Source organism: Camponotus vicinus, unplaced genomic scaffold (genome assembly GCF_025532165.1).
Source record: "Camponotus vicinus isolate PSW18456_S1 unplaced genomic scaffold, iyCamVici1.0 SCAF_12, whole genome shotgun sequence".
In the NCBI taxonomy this organism is placed as follows: Eukaryota; Metazoa; Arthropoda; class Insecta; order Hymenoptera; family Formicidae; genus Camponotus; species Camponotus vicinus.
The window spans coordinates 12,877,193-12,897,176 of record NW_028141948.1 but is presented as its reverse complement, the minus strand read 5'-3'; the positions used below and the strand labels follow the sequence as shown (position 1 = coordinate 12,897,176).

At 35.1% G+C, this 19,984-nt stretch overlaps 1 protein-coding gene across 4 annotated transcripts; it reads right to left on the bottom strand.

Moving 5' to 3' along the window:
• Positions 1-46: 46 nt before the first annotated feature.
• Step (cytohesin steppke) lies at positions 47-19,984 on the bottom strand. 4 transcript variants are annotated; one of them, XM_083084798.1, is made up of 7 exons: positions 19,821-19,984; positions 18,466-18,539; positions 4,348-4,953; positions 4,132-4,243; positions 3,584-3,811; positions 3,347-3,416; positions 47-3,222 (listed from the first exon to the last, which is right to left on the bottom strand). In XM_083084798.1, the coding sequence occupies exons 1-7, from the start codon at positions 19,897-19,899 to the stop codon at positions 3,135-3,137; spliced, it is 1,257 nt and encodes a 418-aa protein (XP_082940924.1). In that variant the 5' UTR covers positions 19,900-19,984; the 3' UTR covers positions 47-3,134. The 4 variants fall into 4 exon arrangements, with proteins under 4 accessions (XP_082940924.1, XP_082940926.1, XP_082940925.1 ...); XM_083084800.1 differs by lacking the exon at positions 19,821-19,984 and adding an exon at positions 19,531-19,553; XM_083084799.1 differs by lacking the exon at positions 19,821-19,984 and adding an exon at positions 19,359-19,491.

Sequence of the window (19,984 nt, the reverse complement as noted above, 5' to 3'; positions counted from 1 at the left end):
GCAATGAATGAGCATTACATTTGCTACATCCACAAAATGTGAAATATTTGCTAGAAATAGATTTATTAATTACATTTTTAAATTAATACATTTGCTTGCTAAATACAATGCACGATCAATTATGTATACCTATAATCATAATTATCAAATAATAAACAACAAAATGTACAAATTTCTACTAATAAAGTACAATTCTTTATACAATTCCTTAAACTCGATCAATTATTTTGCTAATACATAGTCGAACGTTTCCTTACCTATATTTTACTTTTGTACTTTACAACAAAATATATACATAGAGCAACATTACAAATTGTAAGTTACAAGAGGAGAAATAAATCAATTATATGTCATTCCATATAGATACACTTATAACTTATGGAGATTTGTATATATATGTGTACAATATTTATGTATATATCATGGATTTATCGTAATATATTTACGATTTTAATTAGATATGTCAATCTGCAGAAAATGACTGTCATTTTCATGAAATACTATATTTAATGATAAGTCTATGATATATACGTATCAACATTAATAATAAAAGATGAAATAGTTTGCTAAACTGTCTCTGGAAGTTACATAAAAAATCTATGTACTAGCATAAATAATTAATCAATTTCAATCTTTAGAAATTAGACAGTACAAAATATATTACAATAACAATTTAACAAAAGGACATTACTTGTAAGTAGGAGGAAGGAGAAGATCCTGTATTTTTTCCATTTTTATCCTTGATAAATGATATTACATACGCTGGTTCTTTGATAACATAATGTTATTGTCCATGTGACTCTCCAGAAGCAAAATGACTATGAAAGAAATATCTCGAGAAATATGTTGGCAGGCATGAGTGTGTCTTGCTGTGAAATATTAATTGAAAATTTGATTTTATATGCGCAATAAAAGACGAATTTCTAAGTAATTAATAATAATTACTGATTTTCAAACATTCTCAATATTATTATAAAAAATTTTTTCGTCTTAACTTTATTATCAGTTAGAGATTGCTGTATTACGATAAACAGAGTTTACGTCTCTTCAACAATAATACGATATTAAAAAAATTACTATATACTATTATCTGTTCTACGGATATCTTTCAGCGTTTTATTATCTAATGTATATGATAATAAGGCGTTTTCGATGTTTAACTTTTTTTGCAATACAGCAACAGAAAGTGTTTCTCAAGTCTTTTGTTTATGTATGACAGATCAGCTATTACGACTAGCTTAAAGATCTCAAAGGCACCTGCTTCTCTGCCCCAAAATTTGTATTACATGCAAGAGCATACGTAAAACGCTAATAACATAAATTATAAAAGAATTATAAATTTCATTAATACATGTAACCATCTTTCTATATGAAATTATTATTAAAAAGAGTATTAAAAAGAGAAAGCTCTCTCTCCCTCTCTCTTTCTATATATGTATATGTATGTATGTACGTATGTGTGTATGTATGTATGTATAAGAAAATTTTATATTATACTCCTATATATATATATATATATATATATATATATATATATATATATATATATATATATAAATTATATATATACATTAATACATGTAACCATCTTTCTATATGAAATTATTATTAAAAAGAGTATTAAAAAGAGAAAGCTCTCTCTCTCTCTCTCTTTCTATATATGTATATGTATGTATGTACGTATGTGTGTATGTATGTATGTATAAGAAAATTTTATATTATACTCCTATATATATATATATATATATATCCACATATACATATAAATTTACTTATATATACATATATTGTACATATGTATATATGTATTTATATGAATATATGCATATATGTATTATGTATATATGTACATATGCATATATACATACACATATGTAATTTATTATACCCTTTTCGCATAAAAAATGATCGAGATGCAGGTTTCCCATCAGATCTTATAAAGGTATTATTTAAATTTATTACGTGTATTAATCACTACTCTCCTTAGATTGTGTGTAAGGATGAATTGTGTATATGCATATCGCACGACATACATACACATGCCTTTTCAAATTATAAACAAACGTTATAGCACTTATAGTCGACTAATCATGCTATTCGTGAACTGTACAAGCATGAATAGCTTGAGACAATCTTATTTTACGCACAGAATATATCACGTAGTTTTACCTTTGTACATATTTGCTCAAATAAATACACATGAATGCGAGCTTTCTCTTGGACTCACAACTTCCCCTTGATTTTACAACTTTTTTAAATATAATTGGAAATCACGAATCTCATATTATGTTTTATTTACACGATACAGGACGATTACTCTTGCACCTTGTACATAACAAAATACCTCAAATATTACTTCCCAAGATCAGTTAGGACTTGAATGACATCTTAGAGCTGCCGGAAAATAAGAAATATTCTGTTCTGCCTGCCATATTTTGTTTTCACATGATATATTGTTAAATATAATGCTAAGAATATTAAAAAATGTCTATTTTATCCAATTATTTTTGACATTTAATTACTTTTTTAGCAAAGTATGAAGTGTTAAATAAATTTCAATAATCATTTTGTTTGCTCGCATATATATCATTTTGGTAGCAATTAACCGGCGGTACGGTTATTGTTTATTAAAGACTTTGATTTCCAATATATGTGAATCAATATCGTTCTATTTTCTTTTATAAAAAAAATTATAGAAGCAGTCTATTTAAATTTATGGCTAGGCCTCTGTAGTGCAAAATCCTTTTCGATAACGATATATAATGCTGATCAAGCATCGTGTTATAATGGTGCGTTATGGTACATTACCTTCATTGATGTAACTTTCATCTAGTTATCTATTTTGCACTCGAGGGACATCGCACCGATTCTATATTCCGTGCTCAGTCTACGAACGATGCCATATTAATATCATATTCTACGTAATCGCAGCAATTCCCTGCAGTGATATTTTGTGTCATATCACCGTGTCTAGTTTCCACCAACGTGTTTTATAACGCTTTCGGCGTACTCTCACAATGAATTTTCGCCATTGTATATGATTTGATTGTATTCTACGATACATATCAAACGTAACGTTGGATCGCAAATAAACAGTCTTCTAATACGCCGAGAAACCCGGCTTGTGGCAGCGCTTAACTCTTCGAATGTACATTGGTTTTCTGTGCCTTCTTCTTTCGCGCCGCCAGCATATCGTAGAAGGGGTTGTGCGATATACTTTGCCTAAAAACGAACAATGTAATTAATTTAAAACACATTTTTTATCACAATTTTACTATATTTTATTGTAAAAGAATAATAGTACAAGTTCGCTTGCACGTAAAGAATGGCAATTCTTTTAACTTACCGCACGCATTTGATCCATTCATCCTTTTCCTCGTCAGTAGCTGCGGACATTCTGTATACAGTATGTTTTCCTGCAAATAATAGATGATAAATACATAAGTATTCAGTTGAAATATAAGTTTATAAAGAAGGAAGGAAAGAAAAATGCTTTCTGAACTAACTTTTCCTTCCTTCCTTCGTATGTAATGTTAATTCTCTTTGGATTATAATGTAGAGACTAAACTTTGAGAAATCATACCTTCGACAACCTTTCCTTCACTGTCAGTCTTGCATGCCTTTATGAACTCGGAACCAGCGGCATATAATTCGAAACAGTGCGGTTTGTGTCGGTCCTGAATCTCTCGGACCTGAATATTTTCTAGCGGAATGATGCCACGTGGTTCCTTGTCCGTTGTATATTCGAAATAGTATAAACAATTGTCGTTCAATATAAACCATCGCCTCTTCCAACTCTTGTATCGTCCACCTGTAACAAAATGAGGAATTTGTAAAATTAAGAACCCATGATTTACGCACATATATTATTTACCTGCTGTCTCCGGCAGGGCAGCAGAAGAACAAAGTGATACAATATAAGAATAAGCGTCCTTTCAACGATGAATGTGACAAAAAGCAAAGAATTTAGAGATATAATTTTGAACTATAATATACATGAACAAAATACTGCGTACTTTGTTAGCTCACAAGAATGTAAACGTGTGTTTCTTTTGGAATAGTATTACGTGAAAAGAAATCGAGAATCTCTCGTGTGAGATGCAATAAATTTATAAAAATCATAGGCGTTACCTTGCTTCCACAGCCAACCCTCTTTATCGGGGTTGAAGAAGGTGTGCATCAAGTCGTTGCCATCGTCTTCTGGTATCTTAAAAGGCTCGGTTTTTATACTCTCGTATAAGCTCTAAAAATAGATACGAATATTTGACTGAGCAAATGTTCGCTAGAAAAATTTTTGTGATTAAAAGACAAAAAAGATGGATCTCAATCTTCTACAAGTATATTTACCACAAGCAGCTCTCGCGGTAGGTCTCCCCCGTTATTAATCCCTCGGTTCATTGAAATAAACTGCTCCACGCTGGGCTTATCCTTAACGCTCGGATTATGTAACGAAGTATTTAACATAATGATGGCGAAGCTCAACACGTAGCAGGTGTCCGTATTGGTGAAGATATTTGGGTTGAGCTGGCAGTACCTTTGAGCGAAACACTCCATCATGCGATCGATCTTCTGCGCCTCGCCGGGCAATCGGAACGACCAGAGGAACTGGCGTAGGGCCTGCACCAATATAAGATCGGTAAAATCGTGTAACTCGACGAAGGCTCGTAGCACCCGTTCATTAAAGTCGTGCCGTTCGCCGAGATAGTCGCCGATCGCAGTTTTGTTGAGACCTTCGCCCTTGTAAAGGAACTGAGCGACGTCTTCCGGCGTCGGTGCCAACAAGTTGTGCTCTATCAGGTACTCGATGCCCTTCTTGGGATCCATATTGAATTTTTTGCGGCCGATCGACGTCTGCTTGGCCTTGTTGGACGGTTTTGTCTCGTCGGCCGTAAGTCCACCGCCCTCCATCGCCTCCATTTCTGCGACAACCTCGCCCAATTCATCTTTCAATTGCTGAAAGAAGATTTTTAGAACAAATTAGAAAAATCATCTCAACCAGGTCTCCCTATATAAATATATAATAGCATCGGACGTTTCCTTCGTGTTTTCACATAATCGATATAAAAAATTCACCAAAGTTTACAAGTTATTAACGGGGAATGTAATGACTCGGAACGACGAACGATGCGATTCTCGTAGATCGTGTACACGGTACACAACGGCTTCCTGTTTCGCTCGAATACCGGTCGACACCGTCCGCCTATTTCCCACCATGCGTTTCAGTTCAACGTACATTCCGCGAATACCACAGTAAGCAGGATCGTATCTCTTTCGGTTTCGAATAGACACTGTGGGTAGCAGACGCGCTAAAAGGATCACGCGCGTCACGTAATGTTGGATCAGTACAATAATGATTACGTCGAGAATCGCCAATGTCATCGTTCGTCTTCGCGATACCAAATGTCGCAGTTTATCTCCTCATATTTGCGAGTATTTCTACTTTTCGCGTGGAATAAGATTTTCGATTCCAAAAGACTTTCTCGATGCAAATACCAAGGTTTATTGTGATTCACATCGTGCACATTGCAAAAAATCGATGACTGCATGCAAATAACAACGCGATGCGCCCATTCGCAACATTATTACTATCGCCATTAATAGCGCGACCTAGAAACTAACACTTCGCTATCGCGAAACATTTATCATCACGAACTTACTGCGTGAGCCTACTGTCACTACTTAAGAGGATGTCTACTAAAAAAAATTACCTAAAAGTTCCCCGATCCGCCAGATTTTTTTAAACTTTCAGATAAAGAGAATTATTTTAGATTCATTATTTCCTAAAATTTTCTAAAATAAATTTGTTTATTATGTGTTTTTTAATTGCATAAAGAAAAATAAGAGCCACTTAAGTTTCAAGTTTGTTCAAGTTTTAAATTTGTAAATTTACTGAACAAAACTAAATAGTTTTTGAAAGATCAACATTTTTCACTTGTATAACATTTTCATTTTTTTATTGTTAAAAATATATCCTGTGTATTCAACAAAGAATATATCCTATGTATTCAATATTTTGTCAAAATATTGAATATATAAACAGAGATAAATGTTTATATTTATATTTTAAACACACACACAGTTCACTTGGCTCGATGATTATTTACAATATAAAAACAAAAATATTAAAAAGAAATTTTTTCAAAATTTCTCAAGTCTCAATAGAATTCCATGAGAATCTCTCGATTTTTGTAGATATAAAAGAATTCCAGGTTTTCTATATTTATCTCAAAAATAAATATACAATAGAAAAGACACAATGACAATAACCCAAACGAAAATATTAGAGGCAAAGATAAAGGGGAAAAATTATGTTTCAAATAGAGATACCTAAATTTTCAAGCTTATTTTCGAATTGACAAGGACTTTCAAAAAAAAAAAGAAAGGGGGAATTTGTAACGAGCGGTGTCTTTTCCTACAAAAATATTTCAGATAAGAGGAAGGGCCGACTCATATGCATACACATATACACCGGAAACAGCCATACGTTGTTAACCGATGAGACTTGTTAATGGGTCGCCGCGATAACAACAAGGATAATAACTTGGTCGCTGGTCGGCCCTGAGTATTGTCTGTTGGTAGTAGCATTTCTTTTGTATTTATCGGCGTACATCCGGTCTCACGACAGGAAGAAGGCCGTGTTCGACGGCGCGAAAAAAAACCGGTATGCCCTGTGAACCTGACAAATTATAACTCGCACTGAATGCTGGGAAAGAAAACTTTCTTTCGCTTCCGCGTCTACGTCATTCTTAAAAATTCCTCGTAATCCAGCCGCTTGCGAGAATTTCATTTCGTTTATTTAAGAGACAATTATATATACATATGCGACGTTGTCGAATGATCTACCCGATGAAATAAGGACGTATAAATACGACTGCGAGGTAGTTAGCATTGCTAATTACCGCTTTGTCATCGTTGAATCGAGATACGAGGTGAGGAATCGTGGCAAGTTCTTGCCGAAGGTTTTCCATTGAATTCCCGACAGGAAGAAAATAAAGACTCGCGATGCAAGAGTTTTATTAATTTTTATATTTCATGTAATATTTTTATATTTTAATTTATTATAATTATACTTTAATTGAATTTATTATTTCATATATAATTTTTGCAAAGTAACGTGCCAGTGATCTCGCTCGTCGCGATACCCATCAGCGACAGGTCTCGTTAAATGGCTCGTGCAAATTTCTCCCATTTCGTCGAAAAAAAAAGTGCGTGCTCGCCTTTGACTCGGTTGTACGTTTCCCTTTTGCCGTCCGACCCGCGCGGAATGATTGCCTTATTCCGTTCTATTTCTGTCGTTCGCGTAACGCGTCCTGTACAATCGATCGAAAGTTCAGCACTCGACTAGCTTCCTTCCTGCGAAACGAGTAGCGAAGCGAAGGGCATCCGCATTCATATACGGAGAAGTTGAAGATTACTTCGCGCGACGAACACGAGTACGTTCGTTACTCGAAATATCTCGCGTGTGCAGAGTATCTCCTTTGCATCCTTGAGAGTATTTTCCATCTCGAAGTACTCGACTGGAATATCTCTCGCGTGACTGCAACGTGATAATTAACGACAAAACTATGTATTTGGCGTACGCATTTTCTCTAGAGAATCCATTCAAATGATGTAAAAAAAATTCTCTGAAAATTTTTTCATCTTCCAGGTATTTGTGTTCGAAATTCTAGGTGAAAAGAATATTGTAAGAATTTTTTGATCAACTTTCTAAAATAAGTTTGCTCTTTTTAATGTGCTTCGATTTAAAAAAGCACAGAGCGTTTAATTTTAAGTGTTGGATTTTTAAATATAATAAAAGAGATGAAAATATGATATTAGATAGAAAAAAAAAAAAACTAATTAGCTTTCGTAAGATAAATATGTTTCACTTGCATATCACTTTCATTATTTCAGCACTAAAAATTATAATGAAGAATTAATTAACAACTTGACTTATCAAAGGATTGGTTGCTTATAAGAATAAAATGATCGAAGAAAAAATTTTTTTTTTAATTTTCCGAGCCAATAAAATTTTCTGATTTTTCCAATTACAAAAGAAAGAAATTTCTGTTTCTGTATTTTTCCAAGAAACTATTTTCGTTATTTCATCACTAAAAATTATAATGAAGAATTAATTAACAACTCGGCTTATCAGCGGATCGTCGATTGCTTATAATATAAAAACAAAATAATCAGAGAAAAAATTTTAAAAATTTTCTGAGTTCTAATAACATTCTATGAGAAAGCTCTGATTTTTCCAGCTACAAAGGAAATCCCTGTTTTCTATATTTTTCCGAAAAGTAGACATCCCATTGTTCTCTTTTTATGCCCAAACGAATTTAACGTTCGATCATGATCCGATTTTCAAAGCCACAGCCGATGTCGCGGACAAAGCGTAATTAAGTAGCGCACAAAACTTGGAGCACCATCATAGTAATCTTCAGTAGCCATTCATAGTGTCTCTCTTTGATCTCAATATCGCGACGGAGGATGAAAGCGACATAAACGCTTAAACCAAGAGCGAAAGTTGCTGTTCGATTAGATGCTACATGCTTTATCCGAGACGTATGTATACATACGTGCTGGTTTTGCAACTAGTCCGCGTCATAAAAGTCGTACGCGAGCAAACTGCATGCCTGCGCAGTGATTTAGCGCTTCATTAGGTTGTGGGCTGTCACGAGAGTTAATTATGCTTTATGGATATGCATTGTTATGCATAATATCGTTATCATGTTTACACTTTTTGTCATATATGTGTCGCGGACTAATAGAGACTCTGATTATGATTAGTTTTTTATTCAATATTCTAGATAAAGAGAATTTTTTTACAGATTTGGATGCAATTTTTTCTAAAATAAATTTTATTATTGTCAAATACTAGATTTGAAAATATACTGAAGAAAACTCTATAGCTTTTATAAGATAAATATTTTTCACTTGCATAATAGTTTCATTTTTTAATCACAAAAATTAATAAAATTAATAAAAATTATAATAAAAATATGTGCTGCGTATTCAATATTATAATATTATAATTTCAAAATATTCCAATATATTTTCAATATATATTTATAATATTATAATATTATATTTTAAAAACATAATTTACAATTTAAATGATTCGCAATGTAAGAGCAAAATTATCGACGAGCAAATTGTTTTTTTTTATTATTTTTTTTTTAATTCTTTGATTCTTAATAAAATTCTACGAGAATTTCCTGACTTTTCAGGTATAAAAAAAAAGAAAATTCTCCTGGAGAATACAAACTTCTTCATATCTTTCCAAAGAATAGATATCTTTGATAGATATATTTAGATTGTTAAGTCAATCGAAATAATCGGTCGTCTAGAAATATAAATAGCATATTGTTATAAATGCATGAAATCGAACTGACAATCGTTAACAAAGTATCGTTGAAAATTTTATCAGAATCCTGACTGTTCAGGTACAAAAAAAGAATTCTCCTTCAGAATACAACGTTCTCCATATGTTTCCAAAGAATAGATATCTTTGGCAGATGTATTTAGATTGTTAAGTCAACGAAATAATCGGTCGTCTAGAAATATAAATAGCATATTGTGTGTTATGAATGCATAAAATCAAACTGATAATCGTTAATAAAATAAAGTACCGTTGAACATTTTATCAGAATCGAAAACTGATATTACATTAACGTCGCATAGGCTATTCATGCATTTATTTCGACGAAAGGTATGACGTATACGGTGATTTTATACTGCCGACTATGCAAAGATAATGTAACCGTGTCATGGACGTTGTACAAAAAATACGAATACATCTTCGGGTTTTAAATATTTTATTTCGCGAAGCATCTATCTATATACTTTCTTTTCTTACCCACAATAAAAAAACTCTCCTATTATATATATATATATACATAATCTCTCCAATTATTTTCACATGTCTAATGTAAATATAAACTTTCCACAATTTCACACGCACATATTGCTTGCGAAAATTGCTTGAAAAATTTATGAGAAATCCGATAAAATAATGTAATATTTTATGAAATTTTTAAATAATGTTTTTAAATAATTGTGGGGCTAAAAGGTAAGATGAATCGTAAGAGGGTGAAACGTAAGATCAAAGAATTTTTTCACGTGTATCCAACAAGATCGCGGTCACGTGACCGGGGAAATTGTAACTGGAGATCGGCCAAGCGCGCCAAATTCTACGCGGTTTCTCCAAGCCAAAGAGAACCGTGCGTTTGGCCGTTGTCCAGGAGTTACGAATCCATGGAAGAAATGCGAGCGCGTACAAGTGCTTCGATGAAAGTTTTCCCGTTATTTAAGTGCAACGAACAATGACTCGAGCTTTTAGGGTTTCGCGGCCTCCAAAGTGGCGCAAAGTTCTCTCTATTTAGTTTACAAGAATCTACAACATACAAGGAGACCATTTAGGTCATTCGAAATAAACGCGATCGGGAGAAGATGCGTCGCGAAACCGGTTAGCTTCCACAGGATGTCTACTCGAATCTCGAAGCAAATTCCCTGCAAATTTCCCGATCTTTTATTTTTATTCGAAATTTCAGATAAAAGGGATATTTTAAAGATTTTTCGATGCAATTTTCTAAAATAAGAATTTTTACTGTGTGCATTTCCTAAAGCTATTTACGAAGAGAAAACATAGAACCACTTGAGTTTCAAGAGCTAGATTTGCAAATGTATGTACTGAAAAGAACTGAATAACTTTCGTAAGATAAATATTTTTCATTTGCATAACATTTTCATTTTTTTCAAATTACAATAAACAATATATACTGCATATTCATAATATTTATATTGTTCAGTCATTGTATATATAAACACAAAAACAGATATATATTTATAATTTTAACCATAAATATAATTCATAACATGGCGGATTGTCTCACAGTATAAAAGCAAAATTATGAGAGATTCTTTTTTGAAAATTTGTTGAACTTCAGTAAAATTCCTCGAGAATTCCCTGACTTTTTTCAGGCTTCCAAGGGAAATCCCCGAGTAGACACTGTTCAGCGCGCAAATGATAACGATATCTCGACGTGACGCGGTTGAATGAATCAATAGGAAGTAGTAAGCGGACACGCAAATTGCCGATTAGTCATTAGATCAACAATGCACATTGATTCTCGCCAACCGCGCTCGCGTTAATGTTGGTATATTAGGTGTGCAAATAGCGAGTATCCGGTTACTTAGGCGTCACGAACGGCTCCTCGTTAATTCGCTGTCTAGTCGAACGTTATAAGCGAGATAAATTCCGCCTCTCTTTGTACATACGCTGACACATCTCATGACACATTGACACATGCATCGTTTCCGATTCGTGTCGCGAGCGATCGTTATCGCATCATTGAACGAGTCAGCCGATCGAGGGTCGCACACACAAAAAGCATCTACGATGTACTTTTGTTTTGTTTCCGATTTGCATAACCCACTTTGGCTGATTACATCGCCAAAGTAACTTTTTTTCCCCCCCTCGTAATAGTACGCTCTCGGGGATATATGGGTCGAACGACCGGTCGCCTCGTTCATCTTGCGAGAATTATATTTATCTCCCTTAGCATGTAAATGGATACAACCCCGGGTGAAAGACATGTCAAAGCGAGCTATTTAAATCTATATCGTTACGCGTATATATAAAATACGCGCGCTAATACGCACCCATCGATCCATTCGCGCTCGTCGTGTCACCGTATCCGTGTCACTGAATTCGAACGGGTCGATCTGTCTATCACTGACCCGGTTAATCTCTTTTATCGCCAGCAAATGGCGCGAATGTAGGGAAAGAAAGTAGGAGGAGGGGGATTACATTAGATTCGATCCATTACTCCTTATATATGATTAATAAACGAATTAATTGCCGGAGCAATTATTCGCGTTGCACTCTCGAGATAAATCACGCTATCGTCAAGAGGCACTTTGCCATTTCCATGCCGCTTATACACACGAGAGTCGAATATATATCTTACTCTAACAAAATCCCTCGTATTAAAATATACATGCATGGAAATTATAAAATACATAACATAAAAAGAGATTTGAATTTTTTAATGTGCACAATAATTTGCTCTTCTTAATTTTCTCCACTTCCTTCTTTCTCGTTATCTACGAAAAATAAATTTAAATAATATATCTAAGAAAATAATTTAAATTTATTTTTATTAGATACATTATTTAAATTTATTTATTTTTTAATTTATTTATTATATATATATAATAATTTCTGCAATATTTTTTATTTATTCCTTGTATAGTAAACATATTGAATGATTTCGAATTTCTGTAAATTATGCGTGAATATATTTATATATATCGATAGCGAATGCATCGAAAGTGTGGATGTCCCGGTTTTATCTATAAATAAGTCTCACTGACTCTCTCGGTCTACGATCTTCAATTCGTGACGTCACGCGACACGCGGAGTAATTCTACTTTATTACCTTTATGAGGGATCATTAACAATAGATATTCGATATTTAACCGCAGTCGCTGTCACCGATGAAGATTGAATCACCAAACGGTTTTGATTCGAGCTACTTGTTGTATATGAACGCGCGCGCGCACACGATTACATACACGTGTATGTAATCTCACACACTCACGCTGTGGCAGAAACGATCAACATCTATTTTGCATTTGATTCTTGACCCTGAAACGAGTCACGAAGACGATGTCGCAGCTCGAGTTAAAGCATCGCTTCAAGCGATTTTACTTGACGTGCAAACTCTTGAAAATATAATGGAATTTTAATTTAGGTAAAATATCTGTTAAAAGAGCTTTTTCGCTCATAGGAAGCAACACGCTTGGGTAGGCTAATCGAGCGATTAACTTTGCAACAATGACGTTATTCTCATTTGCAAAATCATAGGTTCTTACCGAGAACTTTACAACTCTTTCGGTAAACTTTTTCCTCGCCTCTCTTAATCATCCATCACTTCGCAAACGTTTCCACGAGGCAACGATATCTAGAAATAAATCTGGCGAATTGGCACGAGGTAGCCTTGGAGGATCGCGGTGGTGTGTGTACACCTTCGTAGGTGTCCCTATACAACTTCCGAGCCGCAGCGACGCGCCAGCAAACGCGATTCCGCATTTAATTCACAAATTTAGAGCAATTGATCTCTCGCGCGCCGAGACTAACCGTGGTGGACAGGAGGCTGAGATCCCAGGCGCTCTTGGTCTGCTTCTGATTCAGGCTCTTCTTGCCCTTCTTGCCGGGTCTTCGCAAACTGGAGAACCACCCAGCGGCGATAGCGATCGTGCTCGCGTCCCGGCGTCCGCCGTCCGCTGCTGGACGGACACCATCTGTCCCGGTGCCGCGCACCTCGTCGAGAGCGTCCACCGATCTGCCGGTGAAGATCATGTTCCCCGCGTTTCGCACTTTTATCCCTCGGCCCCTCGCTCCCCTCGCTCCCTCACTTTGCGTGTCCCGTCTTTCTGGACGCTGAACGACACGCGCTTCGCACGACCCCGCGTCGCTCGTCACCTCGGTCGCACGCGAGCCGCGACATCGCTCGAGTTACGACCCGACAAAGAATAGACAAGATACAAGGGTCGCCGAGCACGCGGTCGGAAGTGCAACGACCGACCTGCGCGACGACGACGACGGCGACTCTCTTTTAAAACACGCTTTATATAATTATAGCCGCTTCTTTCCCAGTTTTCGCGCGTAATCGTGGGAAAGTGAGGTTCTCCGCACCATTCGGATGAATAATCGAGTCACGCGAAAGGCAACAAGTGCGTAACGCGTTTCACATGGAGATAAAGGCGACACGTTTCGAGCGCGATAAACCACGAACCGACCGACCTACCGAAACCTCGAGAGCGCAACGGCAAGCACGTCCGCCGCCGTCGCGCGATTCCCCGCAACTGACGGCGGCGGCGGCCGACGGGTTGTCACGGCGGCGGCCGCCGCACGCCAGCGCCTCGCAGCGGCCGCCGCTCGCACTCGCGCGCAAATATTTGCAATCATCGTGAAACGTACGTTTCCAAGAAACGTTCGCTGTATATACATATATATAAGTACATATATATAAATATATTATATATGACGTAGAGTTATGCGAAAAATCCCTGATAAAACTCGTATGCAATAACGATATCTCACGTCAAATTTCGACGATGATGACTCAGAATCTGATACCATCTTCCTTTGCGAACGATATACTCCGAGGATTTCTGTAAAATGCCCGCCTGGACCAGTTTTTCGCTTAGAAAGATCAAAAATACGGGGAAGACGAGATTATTTTAAACGGCTCGAAAACTGGTTAAAGGTCATCTACAAAACAAGAAAAAAACGAAGCATACACTATCGAATAAAGATATAACGAACATGGCCTTCGACTCTTTCCGAACAACATCCAATATGATTTTGATGCACCTGCTATACACGTTACAAGGTCGACCGCAAGAAGATCGACCTGCTACACACACACACACATGCCTATTTCGCTTGCATGCACATGTTAATCGCGTGATCGTGACCAACGAGAGCATAATCTCGCATCGGAAATGCGTAATCGATAATCGATTTGTGCCACATGCCTTTCAATATTGCTTATCTTCTACATTTAAGTGATCGATCCAACAGATTGCTCTTAATATCTATTCCATTTCGGGTCTCAAGGCTTTTATCGAATTTACCGATTACTTATTATTCGATTAAGCGGATGACGAGAACGTGAGTCATATTTCAACGAGCTGCTAATTATTACAATAGAAATTATTTAAATAAAAGCTCTTTTACGCATTAATTAAATCGACGATTCTTTTCTAGGAATAAGCAAGGATTCTTTTTTTAGCAACATAAATAATACGAAATAAAGTAAATAATACGAAAATCTAAAGATAGGAGGGAGATTTTTATAGACTCATTATTTTATACGAGACAATTTAATATAAGTGTATAACGCGTCGAGTATAATCGCGACGATCGTTCGATCGACGTGGATAAAGAATGGAACGAATGGCTCATTGATGTCATTATGAAATAGATGTGTCAGTTAATACATGGTCAGCTGAGTTTACTTTTTCCTGGAAACTACTTATATATACAATTTATACGCGTCACACCATTAATAATTTAAAGTTACCTTATCTTGTATCGTATCAATGTGTCATACAAACATTCTTTATTATAATCAACAGTTCCTGCAAATATTTTCCAGAAAAATAAGATTTATGTTCTTATCGACATTGTTTGCGTGCGTTCGATTAGTTCTACTTATATATGTGAAAGTGCATGTGTGTCTACATAATATATATAAGGAAATTTTCAAAACGAGGAAGGCAATTATAGTACATTATATGTTATAATAAATTATTATTAATTTTTTTATAGAATCTGTCAAAGAAAACTGGCGAATATAATTCCTGCGATCGATCAAGCTGGAGAAATAAAAGGAGGCAACGTTCAAGATCTACTGACATATTTCTCACACCGCTAATTTACATTAATTCCCAACTTTTTATGCATCGTACTTTGTAGCAGCTTTCGCTTGATGCAACTTCAATTGAAAAAAGGAAGATTCTCTAAGAAATTTTACACCGTAAATCTCTCCAACTAATTAATCCGTCAGAATCAACGACGATAAATTAAGAACGTGTTGTTCGCTTGCAAAAATAATCGTCAAGTGTTATTGACACAAGTGAGGATCGAATCTGAATTAAGTTTTCAATGATAAGAAGTGTCATTCATACAAGAAGCCATTAATTGTGTGTCACCTGTTTACGGCGTCTGCTTCGACCAAGACAACTCGACGAACACGACCAGGATGACCCGAATCTCCAACTGCCTCGAAGTGTGTAAGAGTTTCGTATCATTGACTCGTTAACAATTGCTGCAGTAACGACGACGAAACTTATCCGAGGACTTTCGCCTTCCTACGATATTTATATCCGCGCGTCGTAAATTATAGGATGCTATATCGATCGCGATAAATTGTAAACAGCGCATGTGTGACTTGCGATTCTGTTTAGATATCCTGAATTTCATAGCTAGAAGGAGCAACAAGCGCGTAAATACAAACGGAGCGGTATCGAAGGTACGGAAATGGGATTTTTGCCCAAAACTTGGCGACATGATTTTGTAATATTTCTTTTTTAAAGTCTACGAAAGCTCGTGATGTATCTCCGACCACGCGTAACGTTTCGTTGAATAGATATCAGTTTACAAATAGATGAGTAAGCAAGACTATCATTGCTATTGCGGAAACCGTCTTATCGTAAGAACATCCTGGAATTTTTCTGGCCATATGTACTATGTACACAGATACCCGCTCTTATGGAACCACATATGCCGTTGTATTTACTGTATTAAATACGCTACTTGTGATACGCCACAGGAACAGAAGTAATTGTTTAACAAGAGAAATAATATATTTTTTCTACAGTTTTATAAAATAATTTCCACGATAATAAATAAAAAAAATTTTTTTATTTATTAAAACAGGGTGTATATTCAAATCTTGTAAATAAATTCCCTGAGATTCCATGATTTTCCAAATATTTTCGTTCAAAATTCCAGATAAAATTAAAGTATTTGTAAAATTTATATATAAATACAATTTTAAAATAAGTTTATTTATTATGTGTGAACTTTATACTCTAACACAAAACATTTTAATATATTTTAAATCTAAAAATTTCATATTTTTTATTAATATATTTTTAAAACAAATATTTATGTATTGAAAAAAATTTCAATTTTTTAATAAATATATTTTTAAAATAAATATTTATGTATTGAATAATATATGCTGGTGTTGGGGTTAAATATCAGTAGCAACACTAAAGGATTGCAGATTACTTATAATATAAAAAAATCATCAAAGAAGCAATTTTTAAAAAACCTCTGAGCTTCCAATAAATTTCCATGAGAATTTCCTGATTTTTCAGAGTAAAACAGAAATGAAAATTCCAGTTTTCCCAAGTTTTTCCAAGGAGTATACACCCTATAAAACTATAACGGGATAACATAATTTTTGTATCTTTCTCAATACACGATATTTCAATAAAATAGTCTACCAGACAATTTATTTCTTTACATTGCTAAACGCGCGCGATTCGTATAAATTCGAGACTCGAAGACAAAAAAAAACAAATCACAAATATTCGAATATTATGTTATTGTCGTTCTTTCCACATATAAAAAACATGTCTGTTTATTTATCTTTGATTTATCAAAAAAATATGTAAAAAAAAGGAGTTGATGATATTGGCAAGAAAATATTAAATTTTGAAACAGAATTTTAGTGTGTGTGTGTGTGTGTGTGTGTATATACTGGATATATATATATATATATCCAGTACACACACACACACACACACACACACACACACACACACACACACACACTAAAATTCTGTTTCAAAATTTAATATTTTCTTGCCAATATCATCAACTCCTTTTTTTTACATATTTTTTTGATAAATCAAAGATAAATAAACAGACATGTTTTTTATATGTGGAAAGAACGACAATAACATAATATTCGAATGTTTGTGATTTGTTTTTTTTTGTCTTCGAGTCTCGAATTTATACGAATCGCGCGCGTTTAGCAATGTAAAGAAATAAATTGTCTGGTAGACTATTTTATTGAAATATATATAACATATATATGAATGATTGTATGACTACCCGGAACACACAATATACCGGTAAAACAGACTCGTTTTATGTGGCTGCATCTACGAATGATAAACGCGAACGATAGACGCTTCGTATTCTATTAATTGTATGTGTATTATTTTGTTACGTGGATAAATTCTTGAGGAGTGATATCATTCGCCGTTCACGAAGAAGTCATTTTGTTAGAAATCCGCTCGAAACTCATTATTTTTTTATCGTATTTACGACTGCTGTCGGGTATAATACTATCTTTAAAAAAAAAATAAGAGGAAAGAACGCTGAATGCACGCTTCCGTTAAATTGTACAAAGAAATACTATTTTATTGTTTCCTCGCACTGCGCTTCGCATCTTTTTTTCATCTCTTTTCATCTTTTTTCATCTCGTTTCATCTCTAAAAAGATAATTTTTTAATATTTCACGTTTTTTTCTTGGCATAAATTAAATAGTGAAGTGTCATTAAATTATATCTCCTTCGAAGACATAATTAACGAGTACTTATAAATATTTATGTCACTTTAATTAATTGAGTACATTCAAAATCAGTCTAGATAAAGTATAGATAAAATATATCAGTCTAGATAAAGTAAATTAATATTTAATTAATATAAAAACTATCTCAGAAGTTAAACATATTTTGAATAATTATGTGACTTTAAAAATCAGAGATAGAAAATTATAGATTACTTATAATAATAGATTCCTTTAAGATTATTAATGATTATTTATTTAGAGATATTCAAAATTAAATGCTTTAATAGGTTTCCATTTATATTTTTTAGATCAAGCTATGTTGCTTTCTCTCTGATTGTTTTCGTAAAATAAAATTGTAGCTGAAATAGAGCATGGTACTCACTTGTATCTCGAGCAGTAACTCTGTTTTCTTTCGTCTGATGTCTATGAGGATCTTCTGTTGTTCGGGAGTCAATTCTGCGATTACAAAATAATCACAAAATTAGGGATGTATCGATTTCAACAAAAATACGCGCGCATTTTTTCTCCTCGATTCGTTTTGCCAAATTTCTGCGTTCTCGAATAATTATTAAAGAAACCGACGATTACGCATCGGGATGTCCCCATTGCGAGGCCCCGTTGAGAGTCCTCGTTAGTAGCAATTTACCGAAAGATCTAAAAATAGGGCCTTCAAATTAAGGCTGAATATAGGCCATAGAGACGAACGTTAACCGAACGTTACAGTTTGCAACAACTCGTACACATCGTATCGCGATGCACAGGTAAATTTGCACTTAATCAGACTTAATTCTTATTAAATTGGAGACGACGATTTTAATGTCAAACTTATCACTCTTACTTTTAATGTCATGAATTTTTTTTCGCGTAAAATTACCACTTTACATTCATTTTTCTCTCCGAATGAATGTTGCTTTAGATAATTTAGATAATTATGCTAACATAAGCTTAGATGTATCAAAACGTAACGGGGATATAATTAAAACTCGAGACGCGCGCGATTCACTGTAACGGTTTTCGATTTCCATGTTAAGACTATGCTTCATTCCTGATTGGATCTCGAGTCAAAAAGGAAGCTCCGAATTTATCTAGATAAATAATTCCGCTACGACGTAACTCTCGACATTTAATTCGAATACACGATTCTCCAATTACCTTAGACATTTTACACCTTTTATCTTAACCTCAATTAGATGTATACGAATACTACTAACTTCAATCTCCATTAACTTTAAATCTCGGATATAAGAATCGTCTACGAAATAGTATATACCTAACCTTACTCGAAAGAGCGAGACGACTAAGCTTGACTAAACTTGACACATACGCCTTTTTCGGAGTAAAAAATCTGTGAAAAACTTCTATCATCTCTCTCTCTCTCTCTCTCTCTCTCTCTCTCTCTCTCTCGGGAATATGCACTTCTAAGCTCGACGTTAATACGATATCTTACGGAATCGATGTCAGATAGGAGAGGAATAGAGACGTGCAACGGCGTCGACATCGATTTTCGCCGCGTCGGACGATTTTCGAGCGAGGGCGAAGCGAGAGGAAGCGTCCGCGTTCCGTTTTGTTTACTACGCGTATGTGTGTACGCGTATGACAGACGAGGAGAGCGAGAGCGCGTGCGCCTCCGTCGCGCAGAGAGAGAGACAGAGAGGGAGATAGACTCGTTACGCCACTTGGCGTACGCCATATCTCGCGTCGCGTTTCAAAATTTTGTCCGGCGAGAGAAATACTCACCCGTCGTGCCGAATTGGTCGACCTGATGAGCACCGGGGTTCACTCCTACGCCTCCTAGACCGCCCAGATCTTGCCACATCTCCGAGAAATAACACTTTCCGGACTCACGCGCGCACAATGTCACCCACCTTCACTCGAGCAGCGCCATTTTTGTCGAGACTGGC

Excerpts from the sequence above, each read along its gene's own strand:
- Step (XM_083084796.1), bottom strand. The coding sequence starts at position 13,345 with ATGATCTTCACCGGCAGATCGGTGGACGCTCTCGACGAGGTGCGCGGC. Across the intron at positions 3,417-3,583 it reads TGAAGGAAAGGTTGTCGAAG|GAAAACATACTGTATACAGA; the intron begins GTATGATTTCTC and ends TATTATTTGCAG. Across the intron at positions 3,223-3,346 it reads GAATGGATCAAATGCGTGCG|GCAAAGTATATCGCACAACC; the intron begins GTAAGTTAAAAG and ends GTTCGTTTTTAG.